This window comes from Camponotus vicinus, unplaced genomic scaffold, assembly GCF_025532165.1.
Source record: "Camponotus vicinus isolate PSW18456_S1 unplaced genomic scaffold, iyCamVici1.0 SCAF_9, whole genome shotgun sequence".
NCBI classification, from domain to species: domain Eukaryota; kingdom Metazoa; phylum Arthropoda; class Insecta; order Hymenoptera; family Formicidae; genus Camponotus; species Camponotus vicinus.
Genome location: NW_028141981.1, coordinates 18,873,775 through 18,888,206, shown reverse-complemented (window position 1 = coordinate 18,888,206; position 14,432 = coordinate 18,873,775). Strand labels below are relative to the sequence as shown.

Here is a 14,432-nt window from a genome sequence, read left to right as displayed (position 1 = left end):
CACACATATATATATATATATATATATATATATATATATATATATATATATATAAATCATTTGTACATTAAATAGTACGAATTGGTAAAATATATCAAAAACTATTATTTTTTGTATGTTCTAGTAAATGTGTAACTTATTTGTATATGTTTTATATTTTCAGTAAAATAGATTATAACTAATTTATAAAAACTTAGTTACATCAATCTACAAAAGAGTCTTCGGAATATTTTATCAATCTATACTATCAAACTTAAACTGACATAAGAAGAAAATTAATTTACTTCAATATATTTCACAAAAACCTCATGTTATCTTGCTTTTAACATTATAATTTAATATATTATCGCACGATGAGAAACTAAGGGTTTTAATTTGTTATATTTCAAGAATTTTATATATTAGTTTATTTGATTGATAATAAAAACATATATAATAATAATAATAATAATAATGTAATATTAGCTGATAAATGTAACATATTATATACATTTTGGCAATAAATATTTTTCTATTTGCATATATACGAGTTTTTATATATACATACATTCTATATACATATTTAGCGAAAAGTATAAACAAAATTTGTAGCAGTTTCCCTAAAAAATAATAGGACTAACAATAAATCTAAAAATTTGCTTTTTGTTTTCAACAAATTAAAATAAATATGCATGCTGCATTTGTTATTTGCTATTGTTAAATCGTTAAGTTTATATTTAATATAAATTACTTTAGGAGGCCATAATATCAGATAAATATTATCATTATACAATATTTTAATTTAGTAGATGCTTAAAGGACAATGTTTTAAAAAATCGATTTTGCGTTTCCAAAAAAAAATGAAATATTTTGAATTTAAAAGAAATACATACATATAATAGAATAAATTGTTAGAAATTCCAAAAAATGGGAAGAATTATTAATATTTGAAACACTGATAATCAATTTATTATTAATACTTGAAACCCAGATAACCAAGCGTGATTAATCATATTGAATAAACTGATGCACTAAGTATATTGTTATATATATTGTTATATGTTTGTTGTACGTTTGTTAATGTTGAAAGAGAACGTTAAATGCAACATGAGTGATTATATAAATAGTCAGTTAACGCAATTTCAAAAGTAAATGATTAGTAGTATTATTATCCTATCAACTGATTTGTCTAGTTTCATCTAGAATATCATGATGGCAATAACACAAATGTAATAACTTATTCATTGTTGCGCATATTTCTTCAAGCAATGAAGTTTTTTAATCCTGACTCATTAAATTATTAAAAATATAAAATTGTTATATAGTTACGATAAAGAGACAGCATATAGCTTTCAAACTTTAATTCGTAAAGTTTGCTTACTGCTATGCGATGTATTATACACTATGCATACCATATTTTTAAGTTTTTTATATTAGAATATATAAAGCCTGCAAAACACAGCAAATGATATTAGATATGTAATCTTTTTCTATCAGTTCAATTTTTAATACAATCCCAGTGCAAGCGATTTTAGAACTAATTGTTCGAAAATGAAGAATACCTAATGAGCCAAAATCATTGATTTTTTACATCGACTTGAGATATAAAATAGAAATTTAATTTTCGTATAAATAAAATACTAAATTAAGTTATTAAAATTTAATTTATTATTTATTTAATAATGCTATCAAAAAAACATCATAGAACGTTAAGATATATTAGTATTTTTTATAACATCTAAAAATTGTTAATATATCGTTAATCATAAATGATAAATTGACATTTACGAGTTACTGTCAAATCTGTATGTGGATAGTAATCAATGTTAATATGTTGCCATCAATATGTCGTTCTAGAATTAAAATTTACTTTAGTGAGTTCAATCCAACGAACACAATGCTATCGCATCTAGTTTTTCAAAATTAGCTGCTTCAACAATTGTTGGCAACATGACAATAAATTCACAGACAATTGGCTATCTGGGTAATATCTGTACCAAATTAAAGAAAATATTATGCAACAATAAAAATTATTGTTTGAGTAATTCCAAAATTGTTTAGCATACAAAAAATTATTTTACAAAATTAGCTTATATCAAAACATTGAGAAAATTGATGTGTGTGTGTGTGTGTGTGTGTGTATATATATATATATATTTAGGATATATGGTATTCAACATGTGTCAGTATTTAAAATGTAACATCCAGAAACTACTGAAAGTCTACATTCTAGATAAATGATATTTGAGATTGAATAATTGTTCCTTAACTTTGATTTTTAATAAACATTTAAATTGTCTGATATAGGATGCATAGAAATTTTTGCAATTAACTTTGTAATAATTACATTATTATTTGATATTAATGCTATTATCCTTGTAAATATTTACAATTCGAAAAATTGAAACATTTGAACTCAGATATATATATATATATATTTTAGACAAATTAAATGTTGATTAAAAATCAAAGTAAAAGAACAATTATTCAATTTCAAATATCATTTATCTAGACTTTCGGTAATTTCTGGATATATGTTAAATACTAACCATATACCATGGATTGAAAGAACATCCATATAAATCTTAGATCATGAATCAAATTACCACAAGACTAATATCTAAAATGATATAAAATGACATAAACAACAAAAATGGTTTTAATGTAGTTGAAGAATTATTTGAAATATATTTTAACTGTATTTTCCTTGATTAAAAAATGTTTTCAATTTCAAACGATTTAATTTGTAAATTGTTTTGATATGCGCAATATTGACATCATGAATATTTAATAAGCTTAACGACGCGTTTCATTACTTCACATTATCTCGGACCGTTGCGTTTAAATTTATTACAAGAAACTATTTATTTATGATATGATATCAATATTACCTTGTCACTTGTTTTATACTAACTATAAACTTACTTTCGTATTTATTTATTATTTATTTATTTTATTGAAATCATATCGCAATGACACATGTTTCAACCGTCATTTTTTCTACTTCTTCATCGACTTGTCGCTTTTTAATTTGTAATTCTTGGTTTATAAATCTTACTTCAATAAGAATTCAAAGATATCAAATTTGACTGATATATATTAACATAATCACCTAATCACTGATAATTGCTCTGAGTAATCTTGGACATAAACAATTCATAATTTTATTAATTTTGCAATTTTACATTTTTTGTTGTGAATGACATGGGAAATGAAGAGAGAAAAGAAACATATTTAAATTTCGACTTCCATTTAAATAAAAGTATCTGTGACACGATAATATCCTATACATATACGCGTGATTAGCTTATTTTTGTGCTCCATATGCGATTATGTGATATATTTTTCTCATTCAAATCATTTCTTTTTTCATATAACATTTAACTTTGAAATTTATATATAGCTCAAGAAGCACAAGTCTCAAAAATGTGTCACAAATGTATTAGTTTTTGTTAAGTTATTATTAAACGCTAAAAAATACGTAAATTTATTTTTTTATACTTCTTTGAAGCACGAAATATTTATTAGGCATATTAAATTAATGATTTATATATCATATATATCAATATTAGATTATCGATTTGATGAGCTAAAAAATTCAGAATACATACTTAAGATGATTAAGGGGGATGCTTGATTTTAGTATATATTTAATGCGAATTTTTCCCCTTTTTTTCTATTTCACTTTTTCTCATATCCATTCGTAAAAAATATCAAAAAATTCTCCTAATTATAAAATTTAAATAATTAAAATTAAATAATCAATATCTCAAATATATAAAAAGATTCAAAAATTTATTGAAATTCTTTCTAAACAATCTATAATTAATAATAAAACTCAAGATAAAATTCTATTTTTAATTTTATGTGTTACGTATTTTAATATATGTATATTAGTTTTCAATCTAATATTATAATGATATATTTTGATTTATATGTATTATATGTTCAAATATTTATATGATACATAAATTTTATTAATATTTCACAAATTCTGTCTTGAGTTGTGCAAATTATTAATCAGGAAAGCCTTTTTTCCAACATAAAATTGTACAAAAATTAAAGAAAAAAAAAAAATATATATATATATATATATATATATAAAACTTATGTTATAAAATATAACTTTATATCTCATGTTACAAAAATATAACTATCAATTTATGTTCGTCAATTGGAGAAATCGTTATATTTTCACTAAAATGGTAACTTTTGGCACATTTTAACCGTTATTTTCTCAAAATTTTGATATAATAGATAAATTTATCCGATAAAACTTATTTGTAGAATTTTGAAAACTACTTTTCTCTTGAAATAATTGTTTTATATAATTTGTTGAATAATATTTTCTCCAAATATTAATTCGGTGTAAATATTGCCGTCTTAATAATTTTCTTTAGCTATCGTAGCGTCTAATATAAAATTTTCTTTATTATTATTAATGTATTTTCTTTAAATTTTAAATTTTTCATCCCACTTAAAGGGCAAAAAATTTAATTTTTCCTTTTTTTTAATTTTTTATTGTTTCTTTATTAAAGACAGATGATAATAATTTTTTTAAAGCTTTAATTTGTATGAGCATTTCAAATGGAATACACTATTTCATACAAAAAAGGCTTATTTTTACTTGTTTATGGGTAACTTTTTAAATTGCTGTTCAAGTTACTGGTTTCAGGAATGTATTATAGATTAAGACAATTTAATTCATTTTTTATTTGTAAACTTATTCTCACTGTCTGTCTTTATCAGTCTTATCCTCATTATCTTATTGCTATCGCTGTAACTTGATGCATGTTACTTTTATCCTTATAGAGGTTGCTCATTCAATCGCAAGATACAAGGTTAAATTAACTTCTTCTTTCTCTTTTAATTCCAAACAAATGTGAGATGTGTAGAAAAAGCACTAAATAATTCAATAACAATGCATATTTTGTCGCTGAACAAAATCAGAACGTTAAACCTGAATGTACTGTCCATCATCAGTATCACCTCCATTGTTAATTTGTTCCAAGGAAAGATTCAGATCTATTTTTTTGTAATGGACGCTCATCATATTTTTATCCTTTATTTTTTCATAACCATCTGTGTTTGCATCCGACAAAAAGTTGTTCACCTGTTCATAGGGCGGTTCCTCATTTTGTGTAACACTCATATATCTTACGCTCTCGTAATTTGGATCGCCATGACTCACGGACTCGTAATTCGGATCTGTGTCGCTATCACCAGGTTGGCAGACGGAGGCATAATTCGGTTCAAGTGTATGATGCGGCATACTTTCGTAATTTGGTTCCGAGTCAGTGTCCTGATCTAACTCGTCCCGCCGTCGTAAACGCACCTTCTCATAGCCAGGATCTTCGCTACTGGCATTGCTCACTTGTCTATGTTTAAACGACATCGAATATGTGTCCGTACTGTTTCTTGCCAATATCGAAGTGCTTTGAAAATCGACCTCTCGCGAGCATTGTGGACGTAACATGTTATAATTTAAATCGGACATATGCGTGTCGTCTCTCGCGATAGAATTTCTCTTACCATTGTTAGAATTAACGGTCTCGTATTCATGATCAATCTTTAAATGAGCCGCATCCATGTCGACTTTAGGTTTTAAAACATTACTGTCATTCTCAACTTTAAAGTTACTCGTGTTACTGCTTGCAACAGAGTAATACGCGAGATCAGGTTCCTTTTTTTGTATTTCCACAGATTCATGGCTGCACCACGATGCTCGACTAATCTCAAGACTTAATTTTTTGCAAGTACTTGCTTCAGAATGTAGAACGTTATTAGAGTTTGACTGAGTATCGTTTTGCTGTTCCTCTATCTCTTTTCTTTTCTTCATTACTTTTGCGTACATGTCTTCAAGCGACTTACCTACTGATAGTGATGATCTCAATTTGTCATCACCTTTACTTTTTTTGTCAATGATAGCATATCCCTCCACGGTTGCTTCAGGCGGTGGTGGTAGAGGAGAATTTGCTTGACGTTTCTCGGGTTTGGGAGATCCGGGATTAATAATGGAACTATTAGCACTCGACGATGATGCTGCAAAAGAAAAAAGTAATTGTATTTTATTATTTGATAACAGAAGAATTTTTTTACTTAATAATTGATACTTGAAATTAATATGAACTAATATTAATTGATATTATAATATTACAATATTACAAAATTTATTACCTTGCCTGGAATGAGCGTGTGCAACATAACGTAAACTATCGACACTTGGCGGTTGTGGCGCAGGATACGTCTCCTCTGTGCGCAAAAAAGGCTGACAAAATATCGTTTGTTCGTGTTGTGGATGTCTTTCGATTTCTGACATCATCGGTTGAATTTGTGCATATGTTTCACTGCCACTAGTATAAACTTTATCTTGCTCATCTATCGCGGCATACATTTCATCTATGGAATAGTCAGATTGATTTTTTTTATGTATTACATTATAATATATCAGAACTCTAAAGTTTATTTACCAGAATCATCAGAAACAGTGGTATAATGAGAATCAATAATTGGTCTACTAGATTGATTTTCTCTATAAGCTGCTTTTGTCTGGGCGATTATATTAGCTAATGGTTCCCTTACGCTTATGCTTGTGTATCCTTCTATAAAAAACAAAAAAAAAGGTAGTCTGAAAACTATTATTAAAAAATAAAAAATTGTGATGGGAGGAAAAGATAAGATCTATTTACTCGAATCTTGAGAGTCTCCACTAAAGTTTTGTTGCAGATTATTATGTTGGGACTGTGACGAGTGTGGTAGTAACATTAAAAGTGGTGGCGTCATATAAGGTAAGTCTTGATTAGCCTGTATACTACCAGAGATAGCATTAGCGGCTTGAATATCAGAGTGTAATTCAGAGTTAAGAAGCGAATTGTGTGAGGATGATCGGCGAGTTCGCGGCGGCGCAATCGGATTTCCGCTCAATTGATTTATGGATGTTGATGGATTTTCAATATTCGTGACTTGATTAAAGTTATTTCTGCAAAACAAAAAAAATATGTATATATATACATATATATATATATATATATATATATATATATATATATATATATATTTTTTTTTTTTTTTTTTTTTTCTTTGCAAAAGATAAAATGTACAGATATGATAAATGGATAATACCTATTTACTTGATTAACTTCAGTCTTTTGAAAGTTTTGAAGTTGTGCATAAGGATGTTCAACTAAAATAAATATCAAAATGTTATTAATTAATTAATAAACACAAGAAAAATTTTAATAATTTCCTTACTATTATCAGAGTTTGGAGATGCAAATCTTGCATATTGATGAGATGTATCTTGTATCAAACAACTTTGCTGAATAATTTCTGGTGTTTCCCTTTCAGGTATTTGTTCTTGTACTGAAAGATAAAAGTTAAAAAGAATAACAATAATAAATTGTATAATAGAATTTTATTTCAATTTTAATAATATTCTTTTTCTCAGCATTAATCGGAAGGCAATATTACCTGCATCCTGAACTGTAGCATATAATTCTGAGTGGTCTCCCATAGTCTCAGTAGTCTCATATATATCTTGTGGTATAGAATCCACCATATCATCATGTTCTTTGCTTTTATCTTTCGGAATATCTGGAAGACTTCGGTTGGCACCTATTGTAGTTCTACATAAAAATATTTTAATAAAAATAAAAGAATAACACACACATATACAAAATATATTTTAAAAATTAAATCTTAAAAATATCTCTTAAAATATCTTAGAAACTCATTACATATTAAAATATCTTAGAAACTCATTACATATTTACAAGACAATACAGAATTAATTAATATAAAACAAAATTATTATAAAAAATCTTTAATTTTTTTTGTTACAATAGAAATTATTTGGAAAATTGTAAAATAAACTGATTAAAAATATATTTGCTAGAAGACTATATGCAACATCACGCCTAGTATTTTTTGAGTTAAAAACCTTTTCGCGCCATCACTGATATCTTGAGTAACAGCATGGGATATATCCAATATTGGAATTCTGTTGAAACCATCTGTTTCAGAATTATTCAGTGTTACCATACCAGCAAGTCCCAGAAATTCATTCCTATAATGATTGTAGTTATGTAACAAATGTCAAATTGTGAATTGATTGTATCATATATACATATGTATAAAGATCTAGAAAAATTTAATATTTATAGAAAACGAATATTTATAAATAAATGATTGATATACAATGTACTAAAAAATATACTAAAATTTATAGATTATTATAAACACAAATAATTTTAATGTATGCATATATATATATATATATATATATATATATATATATATATTGAATTAAAAAATACTACCATTAATCAAGAGCATCCTATATATTATATTGTGTCCAATTGTTATGGATAAAAATGTGCAATTAATTATTTATGAATTATTTATAAATTATATTACAAATCTTAAATCTATCATAATAAATCAAATTAATAATAATTTTTTTAACGTCACACACACACACACACACAATATATATATATATATACATACATACATACATATACATGTATCAAATTAATATCTAGCATCCGTACTTGTTTTCATTTCGTCGACAGCTGCAGATACAAGCGGCGATCAAGCCAAGGAATGACAATAGGGCGCCGACCGATACAACCCAATAACACCAAGCATCCTTCTCCTCGAAAAAAGAGTATATCATATTATATTCTTCTTATTGATTATGTTCTCGTATTCTAAAATACTCGGAATCGGAAACACTGTCAGTCCATTGCGCGTGAGATAACCTTAATGCAACGTGGAACACACCCAGAAGCGCTGATAGTATCCACACCACTTACTGCATTGATTTGATTTAATTTACGTATGATAACGTTTGTCGCTCGCATGACCGATACGAAGATTTTTCAGTTGCACTTTATGAGGCCTTTGTTAAAGCTTTCTTCTTTAAAACTTATAATGGTATGGTGTAAAAAGAATATATTCACAAACGCACTAAGCCTATTATGAACTATTCAAAATGCAATTTGACACTCATATGATTTTATCATTGCATATCTCGCCTAAACATTTTTGATGAACAGCTAATTTTTTTTTATTGTCAAACGGCTAATTGAATAATTCATTTTATCCGTTGAGTCCATTTTATTACTATCTTTTCTAACTTTTTGTAGAAACCTCAAATCAAGAAACAGCACTAATTATGTAGTTTGCGAGTTTAATTCGCCTACCCGTGTTAAGCCGGAAGCGCAGACTTCTGCATAAGCATAAAGGCGCATTCACACCTTGGCAGAAAAGCAGAAAGCCAATCAGAACTCGCGCTGGTAATAAGCAATGGCTGCGTTCAGCAGAAAAAGCTGCTTTGCAACTGTTGTAAAATTCGTGAGCCTGATTGGTGTATGCTCTTAATTTTGGCTGAATCTAAGAATATACACCAATCAGATTCACGAATTTTACAACAGTTGCAAAGCAGCTTTTCCTGCTGAACGCAGCCAATGTGTAAAGCGTCGTCTACAATGAGATTTTAAGGAGACTTAAGGCGTAAGACTTAAGAAATTGACCAATCACAGTCAAGTATTAAGAGAATACTCGACTGTGATTGGTCAATTTCTTAAATCTTACGCCTTAAGGTTCATATTCTGAATCCTCTTTTATTGATAAAAGTGCCTTTAAAAGTGGCTTATAAGCCTTCTGATTGGCTGTAAGCCACTTTTAGAGGCACTTTTATCGATAAAAGAGGATTCAGAATATGGACCTAAGTCTCCTTAAAATCTCATTGTAGACGACGCATAAAGGCCATCACACACAAAATTGCATAGCTGCATATGCATAACATAAGACCATATGGACCAATGAGCATCGAGTATTATGTTATGTAAGTCAATATGGCGACTTAAAGGCTTTCGTACATGAAATTCCATAAGCACGTAAGACGTAAGCGTAAGGAAATCGACCAATCACGGTCGAGCAGTAAGGCAGCCATATTAAAACGTAAGAATTCCGATTTGTTGATTTTCTTACTGCTTACGTCTTACGTGCTTATGGAATTTTATGTGTGAAGGCCATAAGCAGTACATTAGAAGAGTAAAGGTGAAAGCACATAAAATTGCATAGGCGCATAACCATAAGCATAAGGAAATTGATTGATTCACAAACATATGCATAAGAAAATGAATCAATCAATTTTCTTATGCTTATGGTTATGCGCTCCTGCAATTTTATGTGCTTCCGCCTTTAGGCCGGCGTTCCATGGAGCGGAAATATTCAGCGGAACGGAAAGTGCGGAGCCAGGGCGACCAATCACAGCCATTCCGTTTTTTTTGCGGTGCTTTTTCTATGGCTGTGATTGGCCGCGTTGGCTCCGCGCATTCCGTTCCGCTGAATATTTCCGCTCCATGGGACTTCAACCTAAAAAGTAAAAATTATGATTACCAACGCGAGTTCCGATTGGTTTCTGCTTTTTTGTCAAGGTGTGAATGCGCCCTAATGGCCGCATTCAATAGACTCAGGGCCGCTTCGACCAAACTCCGATTAACTCAATCGTTGATTAAAGGGTTGCCAACATGACAAAATAATTCAGTGTGACCAATTGTATTTCTGACGATATACTGTATTTCTACAATTATATTGGCTTCTCTCTGTATATTGTTAAAAATACAATGGCCGCATTCAGCAGACTCAACAGTTGGGCAACATTACTAGATTTTCCGATGTAATTCGACGCTGATTGGTCGGACCTGAAAGTAGAAACCAATCATGTTCGATTGCTACTTAGCGGTTGAGTCTGCAGAATGCGGCCAATGGCTGCGTTCAGCAGAAAAAGCTGCTTTACAACTGTTGTAAAATTCGTGAGCCTGATTGGTGTATGCTCTTAATTTTTGGCTGAATCTAAGAGTATACACCAATCAGATTCACGAATTTTACAACAGTTGCAAAGCAGCTTTTCCTGCTGAACGCAACCATTCAGCTTAAACGTTTTATCATGTGTGGATCTGTTCTTTTTAGCTGCACTGCTGCACTAGTGCAATAAGTTAGAAAGAGACAAATATACTTTCTTTCACTCTAATTGCACTAGTGCAGCAGTGCAGCTAAAAAGAACAAGCCCTGTGTCTTTTGTTTGTGTAATAATTTATTGTATCTAATTTTTATATACTGGTCAAATTTCAAGTATTTAATCATAAACTCAGAACATTTGACAGTTGGTGCTTGACAATTTAAAATTAGATCCTATGTTGGCTAACAGGTGCTAATTCAAATTGTAAATGTAACAGTAATAATAATTGTATTAATTATGGATCCATCAAAGGACGAGATCCAAATTGAGCCAGCATTGATCGAAAGTCTGTCAGCAGAGCAATATTCGAGATGCGAATCGCCAAAACGTGGCACAACACTTTCCACAAGCACCAGTAGTTTCGAAGCGCTCGATCCGCACGATCCGAACCTAAGTCGTTTAGCGAACACAATGTTCGAAAAGACAGGAGAATATCTGCAAGAGGAGCTCACTTCTACCCATGCAGACTATCAATTGTTGGAACGCTTAAACAAAGAAACTATCGCCAAATACACAGAACTGAAGATTATTTCGTCGAATATCGTACAGTCATTGGATTCTCTGAATGAGAAATATCAAAAGTTACAGCCAATTCTAGATAATATCAATCAGATTGATGATAGCGTCAGTAAGCTGGAGCAAGCTGCATATAAACTCGCAGCATACTCTAAACGGCTTGAAGCCAAATTCAAGGATCTTGAAAAAGATACAAAAAACAAATAAAATTATACAATTATAAAGATATAAACCTTCGTCTATATCTACCTATATGTAATATTTATGTCAGAAATATCAATTATTAATTATTACCATATAATGAATAATTATATAGGGAATATGGCAGGTTTCCCAAGAAGCAAATATATAAATGGAGACACAATGTCATGCTACTGACAAATAGAGAACTATGTTACAGAATCATGTTATTTATATTACATTTATTAATATACAAGATCATAAATACATTTTATGGAAATTCTATAAAATTGCAATATTGTGTATTCGTTTGCACTACATAATGTATAAATTTTATAAATAACTTGATGACTTTATTAGGAATTATGTATTTAGCTCGCAAACTTGATCTTTTTTTTTTTTGTAACATGTTACAATGTATACATGATACCTGGATAATAATAGTATAAATGTACATGTTATTAAATTAAGAATAAATATTCTCAAATTAAAAAAAAATATGTACTTATAAATACATACTTAATTTAACATTAATATAAAGTACGATATTAATCGTAAGATATAGCAATTAGAGTGAGTTAGTGATATAATTCATATTTGTTTCTAGTGTTATTAATAATTGCATGGAAATAATATATATGTGTGCGTGGAAAGTATGTAAGAAATCTGTGAATAATAATAAATTACATATTAGTATATTATCAGCATTTTGTTATATGTCTCTGTGATACATAAATATTACAATATTACATTAAACATAAATTATCAAATATAGTACACAAATTAAATATTTAGAATATATAATTGTAAAACTTCAAGATTACATTGTCTCATAATATTAAAATGTCTATGTCATGAATAAGAGTTCAATACGCTTTATTATTATGCTCCAATATGAGCTTTTAAAGTACAGAGACATGGCTATAATACAACTGCATTGTTTCTGTAATTTATTGATAGAGACAATATAATGCAAATAATGTTTAACAATCTAAGAAATTGCCAGCCATTAATAATTCTAAAGCGATTTCAGGTGCAATCGGAAATTCTGGTATTTCTGTACTGCTATTTGTATAGCGCACTTTATAAGTAAAATACATGCAAACTTTTTGTAATACATGAGACCTAGAAATAAAAAAAAATATATATATGTATGTATGTATACACACACACACACACACACATATATATATATTCAAACAATTCCATTGCACTCATATCAATAAGAAAAAAACATTATTTTATATTATTGAAATATAAAAAAATGAAGAACTTGTATATCTACTATATTTTATACACTTACGGAATTTCTCGAAAGTTAACTTCATTAGCTTCATTCTCTGCAAACTGTCCAGGGCCACTTAACATTGCTTTGATGGTACCGCTTGTTAATGCATGTTCTCTTTTAACGATAAATTCATGTCCATCACTACTGACTAATTTCACATACATTGCATTTGGTCCTTCACAACCTCCATAAATAGGTCCACTTTCTTGCTAAAAGTTTCAAAGGGTCAATTATGACACTCGTGTATACATCTCAATTTCTGCTATATGGTAGAGGATTACATAATATAAATTTAAAACAATATAGAAATATGAACAGCAGGAAAAAGAACAGGAATGATATCTAAGCAGCAAAATTTTAATTTGGAGAAATAGGTACCACATGCAGGTCTTTAGATGATCTGCCCTCTTCTTCTTCGGTTTTATCGACACTTGCTTCTCCATTGGACTTGATCCAAAGAAATTATTATCAATTAATTAATATTTTAGTTTACTATAAGTTTTCAGCTTTCCAGAAAGGAACGAATAAAATCTCAACATATAAAGCAACCCAATATATATACATTTTTATTACGGAAAAGTATCATTATACACTCCAGTCACCATACAGAGTAGCATTACACATGCAAATAAAATTGTTTTATATATACCTTTTCAGCTTGCATATTCACATCGGTCGACATGATTGCTATCGTGTGCAAATTTTTCTAAAACAAGGAAGATATGAATGTATATGTATAAAAATATATTATTCACATATTATAAATATGTAAGATCAATTATATATAACATAGATATGATAAAAATGAAGGCTAGTTTATAAAGATGCAAGGAATATTGAATTATTAAAAAATATGCATAAATAGCGATATTAAGTAAAACATCCTGTATAATAAATGGCAAATTTTCATTAATACCTTTTAATAGCAATAGATTGTTATATTATTAAAACACATGTTGCAGAATGCTTTACAAAATACAAAAATTAATATTTCCTATTATTCCAAAATTATTTACACTATTAAGCACAATGATATTGTCGAGTTTTTACTCATCACTAATTAAATAATAGTTTGCTATATGTTATATTATCGTTATGGGCATTATAGTTGCATTTGTACTGTAAATGTTATGTGATCATAATGCTGACTGGTTGATTCATAAAAGTATAGTTAGAAATTATATATTACGAAATTGTAAATAACTTTGTGCATCTCACATGAAATAAAGATTCCTCTTTTTATGTATATATATATATATATATATATTTTTTCGTCTTAGATCTTACAGGAACGCAATTGAACGCAATAACAACGTCTCGATCAGTAAGAGCGATGCAGAATACAGAATTGCTCAGAGACGGGTAAATTTCAAGTTGATTTTGGAGACCTCGCGCGGTGATAGTACAAAACTTCGACTTTAAGCCCGCATTACACCATGG

At 28.8% G+C, this 14,432-nt stretch overlaps 3 protein-coding genes across 6 annotated transcripts; 1 reads left to right on the top strand and 2 right to left on the bottom strand.

The window, feature by feature from the left end:
• Window positions 1–4,138: 4,138 nt before the first annotated feature.
• Window positions 4,139–9,179, bottom strand: LOC145976492 (uncharacterized). 3 transcript variants are annotated; one of them, XM_083107605.1, is made up of 10 exons: window positions 8,742–9,179; window positions 8,532–8,635; window positions 7,919–8,044; window positions 7,450–7,604; window positions 7,231–7,341; window positions 7,102–7,162; window positions 6,669–6,958; window positions 6,450–6,578; window positions 6,157–6,378; window positions 4,139–6,021 (listed from the first exon to the last, which is right to left on the bottom strand). In XM_083107605.1, exons 1-10 carry the CDS (start codon window positions 8,841–8,843, stop codon window positions 4,934–4,936), a joined length of 2,388 nt encoding a protein of 795 aa, XP_082963731.1. In that variant the 5' UTR covers window positions 8,844–9,179; the 3' UTR covers window positions 4,139–4,933. The 3 variants fall into 3 exon arrangements, with proteins under 3 accessions (XP_082963731.1, XP_082963730.1, XP_082963732.1); XM_083107604.1 differs by having other exon boundaries at window positions 4,143–6,021; window positions 6,450–6,581; window positions 8,742–9,178; XM_083107606.1 differs by having other exon boundaries at window positions 4,144–6,021; window positions 6,450–6,581; window positions 8,796–9,178.
• A 1,838-nt stretch (window positions 9,180–11,017) lies between these two features.
• Blos2 (biogenesis of lysosome-related organelles complex 1 subunit 2) lies at window positions 11,018–12,405 on the top strand. Its single transcript, XM_083107593.1, has one exon. The coding sequence runs from the start codon at window positions 11,246–11,248 to the stop codon at window positions 11,729–11,731; it is 486 nt and encodes a 161-aa protein (XP_082963719.1). The 5' UTR covers window positions 11,018–11,245; the 3' UTR covers window positions 11,732–12,405.
• Window positions 12,378–14,373, bottom strand: Eloc (transcription elongation factor elongin C). Of its 2 annotated transcripts, XM_083107594.1 has the most exons (5): window positions 14,211–14,373; window positions 13,642–13,698; window positions 13,371–13,439; window positions 13,008–13,201; window positions 12,378–12,829 (listed from the first exon to the last, which is right to left on the bottom strand). In XM_083107594.1, exons 2-5 carry the CDS (start codon window positions 13,672–13,674, stop codon window positions 12,688–12,690), a joined length of 438 nt encoding a protein of 145 aa, XP_082963720.1. In that variant the 5' UTR covers window positions 13,675–13,698; window positions 14,211–14,373; the 3' UTR covers window positions 12,378–12,687. The 2 variants fall into 2 exon arrangements, with proteins under 2 accessions (XP_082963720.1, XP_082963721.1); XM_083107595.1 differs by lacking the exon at window positions 13,371–13,439.
• Between the last annotated feature and the right edge of the window lie 59 nt (window positions 14,374–14,432).

Excerpts from the sequence above, each read along its gene's own strand:
- LOC145976492 (XM_083107604.1), bottom strand. The coding sequence starts at position 8,843 with ATGCGAGCGACAAACGTTATCATACGTAAATTAAATCAAATCAATGCA. Across the intron at positions 8,045-8,531 it reads TGTCGACGAAATGAAAACAA|GAATGAATTTCTGGGACTTG; the intron begins GTACGGATGCTA and ends CAATCATTATAG. Across the intron at positions 6,959-7,101 it reads GAAGTTAATCAAGTAAATAG|AAATAACTTTAATCAAGTCA; the intron begins GTATTATCCATT and ends TTTGTTTTGCAG.
- Blos2 (XM_083107593.1), top strand. The coding sequence starts at position 11,246 with ATGGATCCATCAAAGGACGAGATCCAAATTGAGCCAGCATTGATCGAA.
- Eloc (XM_083107594.1), bottom strand. The coding sequence starts at position 13,674 with ATGTCGACCGATGTGAATATGCAAGCTGAAAAG. Across the intron at positions 13,202-13,370 it reads CATCTAAAGACCTGCATGTG|CAAGAAAGTGGACCTATTTA; the intron begins GTACCTATTTCT and ends TGAAACTTTTAG. Across the intron at positions 12,830-13,007 it reads GTTAACTTTCGAGAAATTCC|GTCTCATGTATTACAAAAAG; the intron begins GTAAGTGTATAA and ends TTTTATTTCTAG.